The 23299-nt window shown below is 38.6% G+C and overlaps 1 protein-coding gene across 1 annotated transcript in view; it reads right to left on the bottom strand.

Annotated features, from left to right (window-relative positions):
- Window positions 1-352: 352 nt before the first annotated feature.
- The window catches only part of NCOA1 (nuclear receptor coactivator 1), a 269372-nt gene continuing 246425 nt past the window's right edge, over window positions 353-23299 (bottom strand). Inside the window, exons 19-22 of the mRNA XM_024118606.3 lie at window positions 17586-17760; window positions 12035-12218; window positions 6499-6588; window positions 353-2715 (exon numbers count right to left, since the gene is read on the bottom strand). Of these exons, the coding sequence (XP_023974374.1) occupies window positions 2545-2715; window positions 6499-6588; window positions 12035-12218; window positions 17586-17760 (620 nt within the window). The 3' untranslated portion in view covers window positions 353-2544. The remainder of the gene's footprint in view (window positions 2716-6498; window positions 6589-12034; window positions 12219-17585; window positions 17761-23299) is intronic.

Genomic DNA, 23299 nt, shown 5'->3' with positions numbered 1-23299 from the left:
TGATTGTGGGAGAGATGTAATCCTGTGGCTAAGAAGTGCTGCCTGGACCAGATCTCCTAGGTCAAGAAACAGTAGGACCAGAGTGTTTAATCATCAGACAAGTGGCCAGAGTTAGAATTTCCTCACAGCCTACTATCTCAACTTCACTGGGACCTTCTCAAATTTCACTGGGCTGGTTCTTATTAGGGTGATTTCGAGCAGCTTTGGCTTCAGGGATCCTTTCTTTCATTATCCTTTAATTATAGTTAGTCATTTTGGGTTTTGACAATTTCTGCAGGATGTAGGTTTCATTTCTTCCCTGTAAAAGAAGAGGCAACCCATCTATTCAGTAGCTGGAAAAGTGAATTTCCTGTGGAATGACAGGAATTACATAGAAGCAAGCAATTTTATTTTCCTCAAATGTAGCAATAATTTTAATCTGTACATACATAAAACAAACAGTGCAATTATAAAACCTTGAAGGTGACATGCATACTTTTAAGGTGCATTTGGGATGGGGGAGGATGTTAGCATCTCCAATTTTCCTTACCACATTTTTTTTTTTTAAGTTCCTTATGCAAAAGTACTGAGTCAGGAAACTTCATCTGGAATGCTGAAGTTAAAGGTGAACGTCCTGAAGTCTGCACGTCTAAATATCACAAACAAAACAGAAGTGACCTCCTAGAACAGTTTGGGAGGGACTAGCATAATATGGCTGGGCTTTCAAGCTGGGAATGAATTAAATCAGGGATGCATTTTTCTGAAAAACTAAAAGAGAGAATGTTTGTAACTGAGTGTCCTGTTTCTGTTTCATAGTTGCTACCCACTTGAGCCCTTCCATCAATCTTTTTATTCGGTACAGGTTCTGAATAGATGCTGTTCAATGGAGTTACTTGTAACTAGGGGTGGTGAGATGCAGAAAGGAGGACCTGGGAAAATGGCTTCTTCCTTGATGTCTGAGTCCATGCTCCTCTTCCATTGTTAGTTCTTATGGCCTTTTCTCTGCCATGGAAGCAGAGGTAGCTGGTGCACAATGTCAGATGTTGTCACCGTTCACAGGCCCAGGGGTGCAGTAAAGGCGAGTGATGGGGGTCTACCTTTGCTTCTTCCAGAATACCTTTCTCAAGCTTTCCTGGCCTTTCGGTGGCACTTCTAGAACTAGAAAGTCAGTTCACTGGGTCCTTGACTCAGAGACCAGGATGAGATAAGACGTGGCAGAGTGACAAGACACAAAGGGAAAATATGGTATCAATTAGCCTCAGAGCAGGAATAGAGAGATTTATATTTGCACTGATGAAAATTCAAATTCCCAAAGTCAATCTAAAAAAAAAAAAAAGATTTTCTTTGAGTATTAATTTTTCTCTGTACAAGTAGCCTGTGCACTTCTGGTGAAAATTCCTTGCACTGCTCTCAAGTTAGATGATCCCAGGGACATTCTAGGGCAGTATGCTCTAGCTCTTCTGGAACAGCTCTTTCTGGCAGTGGCATTTTGATGTGAAACCCAAAGTAAATCCATACATGGCGTCACAGTTATTAAAATAATGAAATATTACTAGCCAAATGTAACTGCAATTCAATCAGTGTTATTTTTCACACACAGAAATTTAGAAAAATCAAGAGTATGATAATAAAACCATAAAATTAAACAGAAGGAAATCAATTTCTACAAGAAATCAAATATATTTACAGTGAGATTTAAAGGGAAAAATAAGCTACTTGAACCATAAATTTAATTTTATTTTAAATAACTTTAGCTACCTCAGCTGTTAATACAATAAAAGCAGAAAGAACAGGCTGCCTTTTGTCCAGATTTAATCAGAAAATTGTATCTACAATAATCGACATAACTCGCTTCTTGTCCTTCACCCATCTCATCAAAAATTATTGCATTTTCCCCCAAACTGTATTTTTTGGATTCCTCTGTGAATATACTCATTTCGTCCTCATTCCTGGAGGCATCTTGGTTTAAATCCATCTTTAAAAAAAGGAGAAGGGGTACATATGTGGAGGCAAAATATTCTCTTGAAGCCAACAGATATAGAGTTGCTAGAAGAAGCTGATTGTACACACAAGCTGCCTGGTTGGGAAGGGGAGGGCTGCTGATTTAGAGACATTGTGACAGCCTTTGGTGGATGGGCACAGGCAAAGCCCCACTGGGCCCTTCTTCCTTGGCAGGGTCGGGACTGAGCCAGCGGAGGCGGAGCTTCATCTTCCCCTTGGAATTTGTCATTTTGGTTCTCCTCCAAAAGCCTTCATCCAGATAAGAAGCCAATGACTGATTACAAAAATAAGAATAATTAAATTTGGCTCAAGAGAGAGATTGTCCAACTGTTCTGCCTTGTTATTTTTTCAATATCCAAGGCCTTTACAAAGAAAGAAACAAAACATCTCTCAATCTCCCAACGAAAGTGAACTTTTTTTTTCTTTTTTTTTTTTTTTTGCTCCAAATGCTACGACCTGAAGAATGGCTGCAGATTGAGATATCAAAAATCTCAGAAAAATATATAATATATTTGTATATCTCTGTATGTCTATTATTTAAATTTCACATTCCTTTAAAAGTGGTTATTCAGTCAGTAGCTGCTGAAGGAGGCTCTTCTGCTGGGCCTGGGGGGTCTGTGGTCCTGCCGTGGGTTTTTGAGTTCCCAGTGGACCAGGCTGGTTCAGGTAAGGGTCCCCGCCTACCAGATTCACTGTACACTGGACGTCAGCAAACACCTGAACCTGTTGCACCTGCTGGAACACAAATAAAAGATGTGTTTAGACAGAAGGGTCTGCCCCCCCGGCTTATGAGTGGGTACTACTTGAAGTGGAAACTCACTAGAGCATTCCTCTAGTCTGTAGTCACCACAGAGAAGAACTCTTCTGTCTTCTTGTCCTACAAAAAGAAAATCGCTGCACTCATTTTGCTCAGGGTTCTGGAAAGTTCACACTTTAAAAATAAAATCAAAATTGGAATGGTCAAGCCTCCTACAGGGTTGCCGTCAATACTGAAAATAAGCATCATTGCTAATATTGCCAAGATTGGGAAAAGCCCAGTTTCAGTCTGGGTATCCAGTGGTGGGTTTAAAAAATAGGTATATTATTTGGAAAACTGGTTATAAAAGCATTCTATGGATGACTTTAATAGGATAAAAAAATCTTTATGATGTTAGAAAATTAAGGGCTTTAACCCAGTATTAGCAAGATAAAAACCACCACAGCTCAGTGAATAGGATATCAGTATTACTAAAATTAATGTCCAGAAGATTTGTGTAGTATCTAAATATACTATTACATAGCTCCTTTACATATTGCCTTTAGAATTACAGCAAAATATTAGAACAAATAAAAATTTTATATTTAACTTATTTTTCCTGATAGACAATCCATTTAAACATATGAGCTAAAAATAACAGTAAACTACTAGCTGAGAACAGTGTGAATTTTCCCTTTAACTACTTTCAGTAATAATACATGTATTCCTTTAAAAAGTCTAAGGTTACACAGTTTTAACATTTTCTATCAGGAAAACAAAGCCAGAAGTTAGTCTTCAACAATCAGCCTTATTAAAAAGTCATCTGTAGAACTGATTAGGCCAATATCACTTGTGAATATTCCAGACCAAGAATGGAGATGCTTTCTAAGGTATCCAAGTGCATCTATCTAAGTGTCTTAGCATTTGGCAAACTTGTGCCTCATGTTTAATAGGCTCATGAAGTATTTTAGATTAGTGATAGATTTTTTTGTTCATCACTAAATTCATGCCAATTACACTCAGTGTTTCTGAAAACTTTTCTATCTTAATTGAATACAAGTTCTTTTCCATCAACCTTAATTGGCCAATTGTCAAATGTCCCGACCATCCAATTTCTCCATCAGTCTAACCCCTGATGTTTCTTCCTCACGATGCACCTACACCTCCACTCTACTCTGTCGGATAAGGCAGATAGTTCTTGAGCTGAGCTTTTTTTAGTGTCTGATGAATTAAACCTTTATTTAGATTAGTATCGTTTCTCTCCTCACCCTCTCTCTCATCCTCCTCTTTCCCCCAGTTTCCCAAATTTTGCTTCTTGTCCCCATCGGCTCCCATTTGTTTTCTTCTTCTTTTGGGCTCTTCCTCATGTACATAACATAAACCAGCTCTCTCTGAGTCTATTCTCCAGGTGCCTCTGTGCCCTCCACCCACCTTTGTTCTCTATAACTTCTTATTCCTACTCTTTTCCTTCTAGAGTTCCAACCCTGGCCTTCCTCTCTCTCTATGGCAACAATCCCCCTACCAGCCTTCTTCCGCCTTCTCTATTCTCTGTGTTCTTTTCCTGTTCTCTCCTCTTCCCCATCCCAGCTCTCCAAATGCAGCTAGCCCTCTATCCTCCCCTACTCCTTCTCTCCTTGTTCTTTTCCGTCTCCTTTTCTGTACATCTGTTTCTATATTTCTGTCTAACTCACTCCCCAGCTTTTGTCTGGCAAATACAAAAACAGAGCAAATACAGATTTCATGATGGGCTACCACAGAAAGAAGATTCTGCCACTGAAACTTAACGTGAGCACAAACTATAGTGCATTTAGGCAATGACTGATTTAAAAAAAAATTAACATAAAATTTCATGTTTATATGTTTCAGCATATGAAATACTGGGGCAGAGCATAAGGTGCTTGTGCCCCCAAACACTTAAAAAATTTTTGATAAAGGCATGATAAACTGGAGAGAAAATTCTGCTGCTTTAAAAAGAATGCTTTATTAAAAAGATACCAAACTCCAAAAAGTACACATTTCAGCCTTTTTGAATTATTACTTAAAAACTTGGTGACTTAGACCAGACCTCAAAGGACTTCTGATATTGCTATACCTTCACAGAAGGGCAAAGCGACACGAAAACAAAACTTATGCTTTGCCCAATGAGAAGAGTGACGTGAGAGCTGAGTCCCAACCTCTTAAGATTTTCCAGCATAATTTTTACTTCAATTCACGTACTATCCCAGGACTCAAGAACTTTAAAACTTAGTTGTTTTGTCTGAAGTATATGTCTCTGTAAGTATGAGACTTTTAAAAACTTCTAGTGAATAAAGACTTCATTTCCCCCAGCACAAAATCATCTCTTCACCATCACAGGACTCAGATCCTATTTCCTGATGCTCCAACTATGCACATAGTTTCCTAACTGGCTTTCCTCTTTCTGAGCTGGCTGTCCAGTGCTCTTCCTTTTCCCTCTTACCCCCTAAGATGAAGTTTAAACTAGCACTTTTCTCACTGTTCCCCTTCAGGGATGATGCTTCATTTGTAGGACTGAATCCAAATTCCTTAGAGTTTGGTATTCAAGGCCCCTGGAAATTTGACCCAATCTATTTTACTAATTTTAATTCCTGTGAATTCTTATTACAAACCCTTTATGCTCAGTGGATTTGGCTTCCCAGGACTATGCTGATATTACTGTTTCCCTGTCTCTGTGCCCTCTAACTTCCAATCCCCTGGACTTCCAAGCTCACCCCCTTCCTCAGCCTCCAAAAACCACAGTACCTTTCTCCTTCACTTGCCTCCTTCAAGGCCCAGTTCAGTCCTATGTCCTACATAAATGCTCTCTGACAACCTCAGGAATTTCTCCTTTCTTTTAATGCTTATGGCTCTTGTTACTTGTAATAAACTTGAGTTTGCCTTCTTTGGTTATATAATAATTTAGGTGCATTTGTCTGTATGTTTTATCTTTCGACAGGCCCTAAGTGGTATGGCAGAAAAAGCATAAACTTTGGTGTTAGAAAGACCTGGGTTTGAACCTCAGCTCTGCCACTTTCTAGTTTGTGAATTGTATATGTAGTTAAATCGCCTCAGGTTCTGTTTCTTCATCTGTGAAAAAAAAGGAAAACTAACTCCTTCATAGGGTTACAGTGATGTTTACATGAGATAAAGCAAATAGTGCCTAACACAATGCCTGGCAAATCATAAGCATTCCACAAACGAAGCTTCCTTTCCTCACTTCTCCCCACAGTTCACCTAAAGAGCAAACATGTCTCATGTTTCTTTGTATGTCCACCTTTGCAAAAGGCCTGTGTTTTTAAAAAAAATCTTAATTTATGCTAATATAGGAAAGTGGCCACCTTGTTATTTGTATTGTTTTGAAACAAACTTCTAAAAGGAGGCAGAGTACACAGTAGGCATTCTGTTTTGTCTGAATTTATTGAACTCTTTTGAGGTATTCTGATTACATATGAGTTTTAGCACTGTGTTTATGTACAAACAGCAATTAGTGGTCACCATTTGTGACCCCTTATCCTGTCTAAACATTGGATTAACCTTTCTGAAAGCTTATCTCATTTAACCCTCTCATAATCCTCTAAGCAGGTATCTCGTCAATTCTGTTGGTTATATGGCAGCTCAGGAAAGTTCCCTAACATGCCCAGGATGACACAGCTAAGAAGAGCAGAGCCAGGACTCACAACCAGGTCTGACTCTCAAGGTCAGGCTCTTAACCGCGATGCTACACAGAGTTTCCTGTGTATCTAGAGAAAACTTGACAGCTCTGGGCTTAGAGTTTTCTTACTGACCTGGGTTCCATCTGCTTCTGTTTTGAGAAGGTCAGTGGATGAGAGCTGGTTGCAGTAGAGGCCTGTGTGTCTCAGTGCTGGATCATTTATCTATTAAAGATAAGTATAAGACCAAATTACAAGCTAGTTTTTTACATTGAAGACCAAATTCCTCAATGAAAAACAATCTCACTGACAGAAAAGTAATAGGAGGAGAGCAGAAATAACAAGCTTAGAAATTTACTGTGCTGTCAGAAGTCAGGACAGTGGTTCCTTTTGTAGAAGTAGACAGACATGCAAGGGAGTGTGGGGAGAACCTTTGGGGTGCGGCTGGTAATGTTCTGTTTCTCGATCTAGGTGATAGTTAAAAAGATGTGTTCAGTTTGCGAAAATTCATCTAGTTGTATACTTTTCTGTATATCCTTATAGATGATACTTCAATAAAAAGTTAATTCAACACTTGTGAAAGTTAATTAGCAAAAGACTTCCACTTCCAGTCAAGATTCAGTAACAGGGCTCAGATTTATCCTCTGCCTGAATCAACTAAAAATTTGGACAAAATATATGAAATGAACACACTCAAGACCTTGGACAAAGGCAATGAAGGGGAAAGTTGCCCCTAAGGGTTGGGAAACAATTGAGGGGAGTCCTACCACTACCCCAGCCTACTGCCTAGAGAGAATTTCCAGGCTGCAGCATGAGGACAGGGAACCAGACAGCACCTGGCAATCTCCCTGAATTGAGAGTATAGAGCTAGAATTCACAGGGCAGAATATCAGGGGAGAACAACACAGAGAGTAGCAGCTTAGTATTGATCAGCTAGCTAATGGATGTTACAGAACTACCCAAAGCAAAGATTCACCTGAAAAGATTTACATGGAATAATTCCCAAAGATCACACAGAGCTGGGAACAGGTCCTGATCCCACCAACCAGAGTGGAAAACATCATAATTCAGGTAGTGTACTAGAATGATTTTGCTTTAGTAGTAGGGTAAAATTAGCCCTATACTAAATACTGCTCTGGTCCCACTAAACAAAAAAGCAAGACCTGAAAAAAATCAAACTGTTTATTTCCAAGTAATTTAAGCATTTCCCAAAACAAATCTCCATATCTATAGGAACATAAACAAGGTAAAATTCACATGTCTGGGATCCAATAAAAAATTACCAGGTATGCAAAGTAGCAGACTCTGACATAAATTGTACTCATGTTTTCTTAGGTCAGTCTCCCAAGGCAATAGAAATAAAAGCAAAAATAAACCAACGGGAACTAGTCAAACTTAAAAGCTTTTGCAGAGCAAAGGAAACCAAAAACAAAACGAAAAGACAACCTATGGACTGGGAGAAAATATTTGCAAAAGATGTGACTGACAAGGGATTAATTGCCAAAATATACAAATAGCTCATACAATTCAACAACAAAGAAACAAACAACCCAATCGAAAAGTGGGCAGAAGACCTAAATAGACATTTCTCCAAAGAAGACATACAGATGGCCAACAGGCACATGAAAAGATGCTCATCATCGCTAATTATTAGAAAAATGCAAACCAAAACTATGACTTACAATGAGGTACCACTTCACACCGGTCAGAATGGCCATCATTAAAAAGTCTACAAACAATAAATGCTGGAGAAGGTGTGGAGGAAAGGGAACCCTCTTACACTGCTGGTGGGAATGTAAATTGGTGCAGCCACTATGGAGACAGCATGGAGGTTCCTCAAAAAACTAAAACTAGCATTGCCATATCCAGCAATCCCACTCCTGGGCATATACCCAGACAAAATTATAATTTGTAAAGATACATGCACCCCTATGTTCACAGCACCACTATTTACAATAGCCAAGACATGGAAACAACCTAAACGTCCATCAACAGATAAATGGATAAAGAAGATGTGGTATATATATACACAATGGAATATTACCCAGCCATTAAAAAGAATGAAATAATGCCATTTGCAGCAACATGGATGGACTTAGAGATTATCATACTAAGCAAAGTCAGCCAGAAAGAGAAAGACAAATACCATATGATATCACTTATATGTGGAATCTAAAATACGACACAAATGAACATATCTGCGAAACAAAAACAGACTCACAGACATAGACAACAGACTTCTGGTTGCCATGGGGGCAAGGGGGTAGGGTAAGGAAGGATTGGGAGTTTGGGATTAGCATATGCAAACTATTATACATAGGATGGATAAACAATAAGGTCCTACTGTACAGCACAGGGAACTATATTAAACATCCTGTGATAAACCATAATGGAAAAGAATATTAAAAAAGAATGTATATATAAGTATAAATGAATCACTTTGCTGTAAAGCAGAAATTAACACAACATTGGAATGAATGATGCTTCAATAAAATTTTTTAAAAATAAAATAACAAAGTAGCAGAAAAATATGATCCATAATTAAGTGAAAAATCAATTAATTGAAGCCAATCCTAAAATGATGCAGATGCTAGAAGTGACAAGCAAGAATATTAAGACAGTTATTATAATAACCATATTCCACATATTCAAGAAGACAGAGGAAAGACTGAACATGTTAGAGATATGGAAGATATAAAAAGGTCCAAAGTGAATTTCTAGAGATGAAAATAGCAATGTCTGAGATAAAAAATACACTAGATAAAACTATCAGATATTGCAAAAGAAAAGAACTGTGAATCTGAAGCTATAGCAATAAAAACTATCCAAAATGAAAGACACAGAGAAAAAAATGACCTCATACCCCCTTAAAAAACTCCAAACCCAGAAAATCAGTGAACTGTAGGATAACTCAAATGGCCTACGATATGTGTAATTAGAGTCTCTGAAGAAGAGGAGGGGGTTGGTGACAGAAAAAATATCTGAAGAAATAATGGCCAATACTTTTCCAAACTTGATGCAAATTATACACCTGTGAATCAAGAGGCTTACTGAACCCCAGGCGCAAGAACCAAGAAGAAAAATCACACTAAGGCATATCATAATCAAACTGCCTAAAACCAGTGATAAAGAGAGTAATCTCAGAAGCAGCCAGAGACAGCAGATATCTCATCAGAAATACAGTGGAGCAATGTCTTTAAAGTACTGAAAGCTAAAACTACCAACCTAGAATTCAGGGAAAAGAACTTTCAAAGATGATGGTGAAACAAAAACTTTTTCAGACATACAAAAGCTGAAAGAATTCATCACTAGCAGACGTGCACTATAAAAAATGAAGACCTTCAGGAAGGAGAATGATGCTAGATGGAAATTTGGATCTACACCAAGGAATGAAGAACACTGGAAATAACTACGTGTGAAATATAAAAACTACTTATTTAAACTTTAAAAAATATTATTGACTGTTTAAAGTAAAAAAAGTGAAGTAAAAAAGTACTAACAACATATTGTGGGGTATATAGCATATGTAGATATGATATGTATGTACAACAATAGCACGGGGGGGAGAAATAGAAATAAACCATTGTGAGATTTTTATATTTATATGAGGTGATATAATAGCATTTGAAGGTAGATGGCAACAAAGATGTATACTATAAACTCTAAAGCACCAGTAAAACAAGAGTTATTTATAGCTAATAAACCAACAATGGAGAGAAAATGAATTAAAATATTCAATTAAACCAAAAAAGGCAAGATGGGACAAAGAGAAAACAAATAAGATAAGAGATTTCGATCTTCAATAGCAATATCAATAATCACATTAAATGTAAATGGGCTAGACACTCCAATTAAAAGGCAGAGATTGTCAAACTGAATAAAAAAGCAAGACCCAACTATATAAGAAATACATTTTAACTGTAATATTCTTTTTACCTAATTCATTTTATTTTTTATTAATCTGTCTTCATATACTGGAGATAGTGAATAATTCTACTAGCTGAAATACGACAAGATAACAACAAGGACAAGAAACAATCCTATTTAGTTCTTTTATTTTGCTATAAGATATCACTAAGTTGTTGGGTTTTTTTTTAATGAAGTTCTATTTTTTGTTTGTTTGTTTTTTGCGGTATGCAGGCCTCTCACTGCTGTGGCCTCTCCTGCTGCGAAGCACAGGCTCCAGACGCGCAGGCTCAGCGGCCATAGCTCACGGGCCCAGCCACTCTGCGGCACGTGTGATCCTCCTGGACCGGGGCATGAACCCGTGTCCCCCGCATCGGCAGGCGGACTCTCAACCACTGCGCCACCAGGGAAGCCCTATTTTTTTAAAAAAATTAATTACATATTGGCTGCGTTGGGTTTTCGTTGCTGCGCGTGGGCTTTCTCTAGTTGCAGTGAGTGGGGGCTACTCTTTGTTGTGGTGCACAGGCTTCTCATTGCGGTGACTTCTCTCGTTGTGGAGCACAGGCTCTAGGCACAGGGGCTTTAGTAGTTGTGGCACACGGGCTCTAGAACGCAGGCTCAGTAGTTGTGGTGCACGGGCTTAGTTGCTCTGCGGTATGTGGGATCTTCCCAGACCAGGGCTCGAACCCGTGTCCCCTACGTTGGCAGGCGGATTCTTAACCACTGCGCCACCAGGGAAGTCCCTAAGTTGTTGGTTTTTTTCCCTGCTAACTTCGTTGGGCTAATACCTGGTGAATGGGGACTTTTCTTTTTTTAAAATTCATATCAAAAAGGAATTCTATAGAAAAGGTAATCAGTGTTTACATGTTTTTTAAGACTTGCTATAAATTATGGCTATATGGTCATAGCCGAGTCACCATAGTCTACTTTGTGGTTGATGACAGAATAGTAACTACAGGGAGTTACCCAAAGATTTTTTAAAATATCACTTTGAATTTAGTCATTCTTTCCTTAAAAATCTTTAGGAGGCTTCAAGATAAAATAAACATTTAGATGGCCTGTAACACCCCCTAAAAAGCTTACCACATAAATTCTGCTCTAAATATAAACATCCCCTTAACATTCATTAGGCTTTTCAACATCTATTCCTGTCTAGGTCATGCTGTGCTAACCAGTCTTGAATATTCTTTTCTATCTCTTCCTTTAGGCAAATTTCCCATGAAGACTTTCCTAATCAGACCCTTTTTCATTTAAACCCTCCATGGTGAACTGTATATACCCCTAATCTGACAGAAATATATGCACAGTCCTATGGGGGTCCATCTCTTACACAGCTGTTCTGTCCTATTATTCAACTAACCCTTTGTTCATGTTGTGCCTCTCCAACTTGTTAATATTATTGCCCACAGAGCTATCTTTGTATATAGTAAGTACTGAGTTTGTTGAACTGAAAGGGAGAAATGAAGAAAATGTGTTCAAAATATAAAGGGGTAAGTTCCAAGTCAATGTATTATATGTATCATTTTATAATAAATCTGAAACACTAAAATCTCATGAGACTAAAATTTTACAAGGTCTGTCAAAATTTCCATTGTATATCTTAGTAAATAGTAATTATCCAAAGATAGTGGGAAAGAAAAAGAAGTGTGGTTATTTTTGACAGGTAACTGAACATTCCTGATTTCCTTGGAATAATGAATTGCGGTGTGGTGTGGTATAGAGCACTATGTGTGTGTGCAGCAAGTGTGCCAGTTGTGCCACTTACCTGCTCAGGGCACACAGTATTCATGCCTGGCATCTGCAAAGAGCTCATCTGCATCTGGCCCATCATTGGGTTCATGTTCTGAACATTTGTGTTTCCACCTGCCATGGACACGGTGATGCTCATATTGTTGTACACTCCTGGCTGTGCAGGCGCGGGCTGGTTCTGAACAGCTTGACTGAACACACTGTTAACTCAAAAACAATCTCAATTACATCCACTGATCATGAATATGGGGATAACGTGACTGGACTCTTTTTCTAAATTATTAGATGGAATTCCAAAGAAAATATTTTATATTCCTAAGTTATGTGTAAGATTTTATCTTATTATAATATATAAGAACTAAGTATCATTCAGATGTACTCTGAACTCTGCTCAAGGGGTTTAATAACTAAAAAGACCTCATTTTAAGTCATAATTATATGGCTTAGTATCAGAGTTGTTAAACTTCAATTATTCAAATAACTAAGAAAGGAAGTTTTCCACAGAAGTAAATCTTCCAGATAACTGGTTTACCCATTTAAACATCAAAATCATTCTAAAATTTATTACACTATTTTATCTTCTTAAACAGAGAATATCCTATTTAAGCAAAGTACCTGGCATATATATCAATCTTCAATAAATGTTCATTGAATAAATTAACAAAGGAATGAATGATTCAAAGGTAGCATTCTTATATTGTGATTGCTTGTATATCCTCTTAGACTTAACACCTGGGGGGAGTGATGATATTTTGTTCCATTTATTCCTTGTCTCTACTAATAAATGACATACAGCAGCAGGCACTCAGTAAATATCTGATGAATGAATGAATTGTGGACATGGGTTATTACTCAGTGCTGTCAACTGATGAGGTTCAGTTGCTTTTGTTGATAGATTTTACTGTATGTATACCAATGCTTTTTGAAGTGTCGTCCAGAGACCATCTGCAAGAGAATTCCCTGGTATTCAATGAAAATTGAGACTCTCAGGCCTTACCCCAGCCCTAGTGAATCATATTTTCTGGGGGTGGGTATGGAAAGCTGCATTTCTAACTACTTATTATGCACATTAAAATTTGAGAGCCTTTATTCAGTGTCCTACAGCTTGCTGTCACTTCTCAAGGATTCAGCTTCTGGCCGTTTTCAATATGCTATAAACTAAGAGGAAACCAAGAAGTATATACCAGATATTTTTATTTGGAAAATGTAATATTTTTAAAGACTTTAAAGGTTTTCTCAGGCCTGAAGATAGCTTCATGTCTTTTTTATGAGGCAAAATGCAATGCCAATTATGGTTTTCAGAGGGCTTGTTTTAGACTTCCTTCTTCACCACCAAGGTCTGGACTGTGGTTACACCAAGGATCTCATGTTAAACCAGTTTCTATTAGTAGATGGGACAGTATGGAATAAACTCCAAGTAAATACAATTTGAAACTTTATATGTGAACCCCCCAGATTCTAAGTGATACAGATATACACATCTAAAGGAAAATAATATGAACTATGTCTTTGGTAAGTTCCAAAAAAAACACCAAATGTTTTGTGATTATCTATCAATTTTTAAACAATAAGCTGCTGGTAAAATTCCACCTATTTTAATGTTTATTCTGAAGAATTTGATTTCAAAAATTATTTATCCCATCAATGGCTTATCTATTCCTTGCTTGCTCTTGGGAGGTAAGCAGGAGGTACTAGCATTTACAGCTTCTGGTAAATTAAGGTAATCATACTGAAATTAACAGGCTGAGAAACAGCATATTCATCATGTCTGAAGAAAAGTAGCAAATTTTCCCCAAGTAATTATAAAACACGAATGCTCAAAGAAAATTATATGCCTAGGAAATGGTCAATAATGCATCTGTGGACCATTAATGTCTGTACAGTGTGTATGCTTGTCAGACAGTGTCCCCACAGCTAAAGATGAGGAAAAAAACCATTAGTCTACTGCCCATTTTCTAATGAGAACATTTCTGCCTTAGACAGTGCTCATTTGCAACTGATACATAAATCACCACTGTGGAGGCGCAGGGCTATGTAAGTTAATGCATGCAGCAGCTTCAAGGACTGCAATGATGTCATACTTAGTGAAAAACGTTTAGGATTTAATTTGTTTTCAAATTATATTTGGGACTGTATATTAGCCTAAGTTCTTTCAAACTACTCCTGCCAATAGTTCCATTTTAGTTTCTTCCCTCATTGGAAGAAGATCAAGCCCTTCTGCAGCATCAAGCCCTTCTGCAGCATCAATCACTGTTCCAGGTCCTGGAATGGACTGTGGGGTTCACTGGAACCTTAGGCCCAATGCATGAAGGACCCCTTCCTCACACTTTCCTGGACCCCTCCCTCACCTGCTTTCCAGATTGGCCTCATGGCAGTTATCACAGTTTCCTTATGCTAGCACCAGGTATTTGGTAGCCCTTAAATCATGGGGGGAAAAGGGAAAGATGACAACTTTGGCCTAAAGTAGGTTCCATAGATTTTACAGGTATTAACGAGCAAGGAGGAGTTCCTGGTCAAATAAGTCTCAGAAACAAAGGGTTAAACCACAGACCTCTGCCTTTAAAATGCTAATAAGCCCTGGGATTCTCCTCTGTGACTAGAGTTACACAGAAACACTGTCCAGTTCCTGGACAAATAAGTTTGTTTAACCCTTTATTTCTCTTGCTACCAAAGAGATAATGAAAAAGAATCACATTACACTGTCTCTGAGCTCTATTACATCATTCTGCTTAATGAGTCTTTGTTTCATGTTTTACTTCTCTCTGACCTACTCCTCTCACTAACTACACTCTAGGTAAGTTGACAACAGGGGCTGTTTTCCCCAGTTCCTTGTGGTATCTTGCATTGTGCAAAAGAGACAGTGAGTGATCACAAACTATATGCTGCCTGTGTTGACTAATAACCTTTTATACATGAACCAAATAAGCAAGTGTGAATGTTTGAAGAGTTGGTGATAACTATTTTCTTTCTCAAATGATTTGGGAAAGTCAAAAGTTCATAGAAACTGCTGAAGTACAACAAAAACTCAAGTCCATATTTGAATCTGCATCCAAAAAATGACTTAGGTAGGAATAGGGAATCTCTACACTCATTTGTTCAACAGATATATATTAAGTGCTTACTTGTTCTCAGGGATGGACATATACAAGTAAACAAAAAGTCCTTGCTCTTCTGAGGCTTATATTCTAGTTGGAGGAGACGGACTCTAAATAGGCTAACACACAGTATGTCAGAAGTTAAGCATGATAAAGAGAAATAAAGAAGGGAAAGGAGGGACCAAGAGGTGGGAAATGCTGTTTAGAGATGATGGTCAGGGAAGTTTAATATGGTGACACTCAATATCTATGTCTAATAAAGTGACATTTTTTAAGAAGAGACTTGAAGCATGAGAGAGGAATCCATGTGGCTACTGAGAGAAGAACATTCCAGCAGAGGGATTTAAAAATGCAAAGGCCCTGAGTTTGCAATGTACTTGGCACATATGAGGAACAGAGGAATAAACAGAAGCCAGTAACGGCAGAATGAGTGATGAGAATAGCAGATGAGGTCAGAGAGGTATCCTGGAGCAAGATTATGTAGGGCATCAGAGGCCCTATATTGTATTTTGAATAAGTTGGCGTGTCTTGACTAAAGGGCTGATATCTTGCCTCATGTTTTAAAAGCATCACTCTGGCTACCATGTGGAGACTAAACTGTAGTGGAGCAAGGATGGAAGCAGGAAGACAGGAGGCCACTGCAGTGGTCTAGGAAAAGGATGATGCTGGCTTGCACTAAAGTGTACAAGTGGGACAGTAAAGACTGAGAGCTGCTAAGAAGCTGATGTGATTTGCTGATGGATGTTTGATGTGGGATGTGAGAGAAAGAGAAAAGGTTTTCTTCTGAATAACTGGAAGAACAGAGTTGTTTATTGAGATGTGAAAAAAGTATGAGACGAGCAGGTTTGGGGAAGAATATCACTTTAGTTTTTGTCATGTTAAGTTTGAGATGCCTATTAGACTTCTAAGTAGAGATGTCGATTCGGCTGTGGTATATACAGAATGGTGTTCAGGGAAGAAGTCTGGGCTAGAGACTTAAATTTAGGAGTCATAAGCATAGGGACAGGCATTTATATCAGTAAGACTGAATGATATAACTAAGGGAGAAAGCAGATATGGGGAAGAGGTCGTAGAATGAGCTCTGAGGCCCTAAAATGGAGGTCAGGGAGATGAGGAAGATCCAGCAGAGGAGACTGAGGGTTAGGAAGAGAGTCATCTTTCTCAGGAGAGAAAGTTGTTCCAGAAGCCAAATGAAGACAGAGCTCCAAGAAAGATTACATGCTCAAATATTCAAGTGCTATCAATGCTCATTGCATTTGGCATTGTAAAGGACATTAAGGACCTTGATAAGAATACTTTTGGTGGAATGGTACGGATGAAAGCCTGACAGATTCAATAAGAAATGGAAGGAGAGGAAGGGATTTAACTGTGAAGGGGAGCAGATCTGTCAGCATGACTGTGTTTTTTTTTCTCAAGGCACATTCAGATGCTTAGGTGTAGGTATGGAGCGAGAGTTTAGTTGGATTTCATTAGGGAGCATTTTGCTAGGCATAAGTGCAACAGAGGGAGAGGTGGGCAAGGGTGCTGAGAGTACCTGGAAGGGAGTAATTATAAAGATGGACCATGGAATCTAAAGTGAGTTTAGGAAGCTGGGATTAGAACACAGTAGAAGACTAAGTTCTTGCACATCACACAGACTGCTCCATTTCTACCTAGTTTACATCACTCCTCACTGAGAGCTACACAGTTCTCTAACAGGAAGATTTCCTCTCTTACCTTTCAATGAACTTTAAGAGAATATGGTCTTAAGTTTTCAACTTTAACTACCTTACTTATTATGTTGTCAGATCAAACGGCTTCCCTGTCATTAGAACCAAGACACAACCAAATTAAAACCTTTATAAAACTCAAGTGATGTGTGAAAAGTTCAGCAGCCATGATTTGGGGGGAAAAATGACTTTAGTAAGATAATTCTCAGTAAAATGGGTAAAATAAGGCCACTGAAAATCTAGAGATTCAAAAAGCTAGATAAGGTAGAATGACCTTAGAAGACTTAAAAACCTTTGCTGTTGCTATGAAATCCTTCAAACATACTGAGAAGAGTGAAACCGTGTGCCCACTATTCAGCTCTGTTGAATTCTAACATTTTGCCATTCTTGCTTTAGATTTTTAAGATTTTTAAGTGTTTTTATAAAGAATGATTTTTTAAAAAGTACTCATTCCTATATCTGTCCCAGCGAAGCTCTGTTACTCATAGGAGTCGATCATATTCTTCAGGTGTGCTGGGAGTGGGATGAAAAGGTTGGGGGCCACTATACTACTTTTCTGTACTGTAAACACACAAATTTGCCTTAAAATTGACTTGAAACTTAAAGGACTTAAAAATCGCTATTTGCTGATAATATAAAATTCAGTTCCTTGTATTTGCAAATGGATAGTAGCTAATAATCTTCTATTTGGATTGTGAAGGCATATTTGTTCTTACGTGCTGCAGAGTATCAGGGATGCTCATATATAAAAATGCCCCCTTACTTGTTGTTTCCCATTGCTCCTTGCTGCCAGGCCTTCATGTCTGGTGACTGGTAGCCAGAAGCAGGCGGAGTCTGCTGGAGCAGAGAGCTCTGAGGAGGAGGGATTGGCATCGGCACCATGGAGCTCCCAGGGCTTAGAGATGGAGAAAAGTTGGCCTCACCTTGGGGAACCATTCCTACAAATCGACACAAATTAATTTACGTGAATACACTATATATTTATTAACCCCATAAAAGAAAAAAAAAAACCCAGAAGGATCTGTCATAATATAGTTAGAAACAGCCTATTCAACAGAGTAGGAAAAATTTCAGTTCCTTAAAGACGAAACAGGAAATTTCAGTATAAACAGACAGATAAATAAACATATATAAGAGATTTGGAAGAACGTTTCCATTCACTAAGATATTGATTTGGGTACCATGATTATGTATGATTTTCTTTTCTGTTCTTTTCTGATTATATGAATTTTTAAGTGTAAAAAACAAATATGAGCACACATGACAGATTACTTGTGTAATAAAAATAAGCTGAAAAGGATACACGATGACAGATGTTCACTAAATTTGTGATAAACATTTCATGATGTATGAAGTAAGTCAAATCATTATGCTGTATACCTTAAACTCATACAGTGCTGTATGTCATTTATATCTCAGTAAAACGGGAAGAAAAAAATAAGTCACGGGGATGTAATGTATAGCACAGTGACTATAGTTAATAATACCGTACTGCATATTTGAAAGTAGCTAGGAGAGTGGATCTTGAAAGTTCTCAACATGAGAAAAAAAAATTGTAACTATGTACAGTAGTAGATGGTAATTGGACTTACTGTGGTGATAATTTTATAATATATACAAAATATCAAATCATCATGTTATACACCTGAAACTAATGTTATGTCAAGTATGCATCAATAAAAATAATTTTAAAAAGCTTAAAAAAATAAGTTGAAGAGGGAAAAAGGTAAGAAAAACCCACGCATGAAATGAAAAGTGAGAAAGTATTGTCAGCTGCTCCTCCTCAGTTGTCTTTATGGGCACTGCTTCCCTTCCCTGCCTTTTTTTTAAAGCTTTACTGATATGTAATCTATATAGCATCAAATCACCCACTGAACTGCACAAGTAAATGATTTTTAGTAAATTTATAGAGTTGTGCAACCAGCACCATAATCCAGTTTAGACATTTTCATCATATCTCAAATTCCCTTATGTTTGCAGTCAATTCCCACCTCTAGCTTCAGGCAACCATTGATCTGCTTTCTGTCCCTACAGATTTGTGTTTTATTGGAAACTTCATATAAATGTAATCATGTGAGGTCTTTTGTGTCTGGTGTCTTTCTCTCAGCATAATGTTGAGTGAAACATTACGCTGAGGCAGCATTTGTCAGTAGTTTGTTCCTTTTTATTCAGGATAGTGTTTATTAGTAACCATTGATATAACTGTGTTGAAAATCAACTGACCATAAAATTAAGGGTTTAGGGCTTCCCTGATGGCGCAGTGGTTGAGAATCCGCCTGCCGATGCAGGGGACACGGGTTCGTGCCCCGGTCTGGGAAGTTCCCATGCCTGCGCATCCGGAGCCTGTGCCCCGCAACGGGAGGGGCCACAACAGAGGGAGGCCCGCATACCAAAAAAAAAAAAAAAAAAAAAAAAAAAGTAAGGGTTTATATCTGGACTTTTTATTCTGTTGCAGTGATATGTATGTCTATACTTGTACTAATACTATACTGTCTTAATTGCTGTACCTTTATGATAATTTTTGAAACTGGTAGTCAACCAACTTTATTCTTTTTTTTAAAAAATGAATTTATTTATTTATTTTTATTTTTGGCTGTGTTGGGTCTTCGTAGCTGTGCTCAGGCTTTCTCTAGTTGTAGTGAGTGGGGACTACTCTTTGTTGTGGTGCGTGGGCTTCTCATTGTGGTCGCTTCTCTTGTTGCAGAGCATGGGCTCTAGGTGCATGGGCTTCCGTAGTTGTGGCTCGCAGGCTCTAGAGCGCAGGCTCAGTAGTTGTGGTGCACAGGCTTAGCTGCTCCGCGGCATGTGGGATCTTCCCGGACCAGGTATCGAACCCGTGTCCCCTGCATTGGCAGGCGGATTCTTAACCACTGCACCACCAGGGAAGTCCCCCAACTTTATTCTTAATTTGCAAAATTGTCTTGGTTACTCTAGGTCCTTTGCATTTCCATATAAATTGTAGGAGAAGCTTGTCAATTTCTCCCAAAAGCATGTTGATATTTAGATATGGATTGTGTAATTATAAGATCAATTTGGAGTAAATTACTACCTTTTCAGTCTTCTCTCTGATTTCACTTTGTATAGTTTCCATTGTTATATCTTCAAGTTCACTAACTTTTTCTTTTATAATGTCTAATCTGCTGCTTATCCCATCCAGTGTATTTTTCATCTCAGACACTGTAGTTTTTATCTCCAGAAGTTTCATTTTGGTTTTATTTATATCTTTCATACTTTTAGTTAACACGTTCAAGCTTTCCTCTAGCTTCTTGAAGATACAGAATAAATGTATAATTTATAACTGTTTTAACTCTTACACCTGTGAAATTTCTGGGTTGATTTTGATGACTGATTTTTCTTCTTGTTATTGGTTTTATTTTCCTTTATCTTTGCATGTCTGGTAATTAAAAAAAAATTCAGATTCCAGGGCTTGTGAATTTTACCTTGTTAGTGCTAGATTTTAAAAATTCCTTTAAATTTAAATTTTCAACCTTTGTCTGGGTCGTGGATAGGTTACATGGTAACAGTTTTAATTCTTTTGGGTCTTGTGCCTAAAGAGACAAGAGCAGGGTTTAGCCTGGTGCTTATTTTGCCCTGCTACTTAGGAACAAACATTTCTGAGTATTCTACTTGACACCGTGAATTTTGAGGTTTTCTATTCTGGCTGGTGGGAAGAGGAACTGGCCCTGTGTAAACTCTGAAGATGTTCCCTCAGTTCTTTTCAGGTGGTTTTCCCCGGCCTCGGCTTGTGTACACACACACACACTGATCGGTTCTCAACTGAAGACCTGAGCAGGACCCTCTATACATCCCCATGGTTCTCTCTTTGTGTGGTTCTCTTCTCTCTGGTTCTGTGCCCTAAAACCTCTACCTGCCTTGGCTTTCTCAGACTCTTAAGTGCCATTGCCTCAACTATAGGAAACCATGCACTCCTGTTGGATTCCCCCTTCCTGCGTCACAGTCTGGACAATTTCTACAACTATTGTTCAATTTTTTGTTTGTTTCAGATGGAAGAATAAATCTCATCCCTGTTATTCCATCCTGACCAAAAGTGGAAGTCCATAAAAATTTAAGAGTAAAAATGGGCTTCTTTTTATGTTTTCTGTTATGCTAGCACTTTGAATTTCTTATTTTTTTCCTGACAAAATACATTTCACAGTTAAATACTGTTGAGGTAAAGAAAGTTATAAAGGTACAGAAAAAAAGAATATCGTAATGTGATTACCCATAATTTAGTATAATTCCTTCAAATCTTCTTCTATGAAATATTGCATAACTTTGTGGCTTGCTTCTTTCCCTTATCATTATATCATAAGTATGTCTCTATGCCTTTAATGTCTCCTTGTAAACATAATTGTAGATTCCTGTATATTTTGTGTTCTGTTATTATTAATACAATGACTTTTCTCTTTTTTCTGTTTGGTTAAACTAGCCAGATATGTAGTTAAAGTATTCCCTTTTGTTTTTTATAGGCTACAGTTTTAAAAATATTTTAAATTTTCTGTGAAAGTTGAGCCAACTGCAGACTTTCTATATTTTTTTCGTTCACTAAACGTTTAGCTACTTGTTTTCTTTTTTTTTTTTTTTTTTTTTGCGTTATGCGGGCCTCTCACTGTTGTGGCCTCTCCCGCTGCGGAGCACAGGCTCCAGACGCACAGGCTCCATGGCATGTGGGATCCTCCCGGACCGGGGCAAGAACCCGCGTCCCCTGCATCGGCAGGCGGGCCCCCAACCACTGCGCCACCAGGGAAGCCCTAGCTACTTGTTTTCTTGGTAAAATTTATATAAATAAAGCTACAGTGACTTCCCTGGTGGCGCAGAGGTTAAGAATCTGCCTGCCAATGCAGGGGACACAGGTTCGAGCCCTGGTCCGGGAAGATCCCACATGCCGCGGAGCAACTAAGCCTGTGCGCCACAACTACTGAGCCTGTGCTCTAGGGCCCACGAGCCACAACTACTGAGCCTACTGAGCCTGGGTGCTGCAGCTACTGAAGCCCACGTGCTTAGAGCCTGTGTTCCGCAACAAGAGAAGCCACCACAATGAGAAGCCCGTGCACCACAACGAAGAGTAGCCCCCGCTCGGTGCAACTAGTGAAAGCTAGCACACGGCAACTGAAGACCCAGCACAGCCAAAAATAAAATAAATTTATGTTTAAAAAAAAAAGCTATATATTTTTCTCCTTGCTGCTTCCTCCATATGTAATTTAATCTCTGGTAAATAATTTTGACTTAGAATATATGGAGAAATTATTTTTTTCATTTATGACTCTAGAGGGTGGGTTCCCTCCCATCATCTTCATTTTTATATTGGCTGTCTTTGCATTAATTCTACATTTTAACTTTTAACTATTTTGGTTATGATCTTTAAAAAATACTTATCTGTTCCTAATGCATTTTTAATCTTATTTATGATAAAATAATTTCTTTCAGGAAAAATATATATGTGAGGGGGGGAAGATACTTATCACATTCTGGCTATTATTCTGTGGGGTCAAAGTTAATAAATAAGACTTCAAGTACATCAGCATGCTTTTTTTAAAAAAAATAAATTTATTTATTTATTTTTGGCCGCGTTGGGTCTTTGTTGCTGCATGCGGGCTTTCTCTAGTTGTGGCGAGCGGAGGCTACTCCTCATTGCGGTGCGTGGGCTTCTCATTGCGGTGGCTTTTCCTGTTGTGGAGCACAGGCTCTAGATGCGTGGGCTTCAGTAGTTGTAGCATGCAGGCTCAGTAGTTGTGGCTCATGGGCTCAGCAGTTGTGGCTTGTGGGCTCTAGAGCGCAGGCTCAGTAGTTGTGGCGCACGGGTTTAGTTGCTCCGCAGCATGTGGGATCTTCCCATCGAACCCGTGTCCCCTGCATTGGCAGGCGGACTCCTATCCACTGTGCCACCAGGGAAGTCCCAGAATGCTTTTTGACATTTTTTTTCTGGCCTCATTTCACAGTCCAACTGCCCATGTTTTCCTTATCAGATGACCTAGTTTTAGTAGAAAGAACCAGCCTGTGAATAATGAATTTGGAGGGGTAGAGTTCTGGCCCCAGTTCTGCGCACTGGACCTTGGATTCCTTGGACCAGACAGTCTTTTTCCTTCTAGTTTAAAAATTCTACAGTTCTATCTTTGATTATGTTAAGTCTCCCCGCTGGACCATAAATTTCACCACAGCCACCTGGCAGCAGCAACTAGAATTCATTTTTCCATTAAAAGATTCATTGAGCATCTACTCTCCCCACCAGACCACTGTGCTAAGCACTTGAGAAACAAAGATTTAAAAGGTCACACTTGGCTCTCTCAAGGAACTTGCTGTTTAAAAAAGAAAGGCAGCTGATGAACAAGTGGCTCTAAGAGAGGGTGGGGCTTCCCTGGTGGTGCAGTGGTTAAGAATCCGCCTGCCAATGCAGGGGACACGGGTCCGATCCCTGGTCTGGGAAGATCCCACATGTTGCGGAACAACTAAGCCGTGGGCCACAACTACCGAGCCTGC

Source organism: Physeter macrocephalus, chromosome 12 (genome assembly GCF_002837175.3).
Source record: "Physeter macrocephalus isolate SW-GA chromosome 12, ASM283717v5, whole genome shotgun sequence".
NCBI lineage: Eukaryota > Metazoa > Chordata > Mammalia > Artiodactyla > Physeteridae > Physeter > Physeter macrocephalus.
The sequence above is the reverse complement of the archived record's forward strand: the minus strand, read 5'-3'. Positions and strand labels throughout refer to the sequence as shown.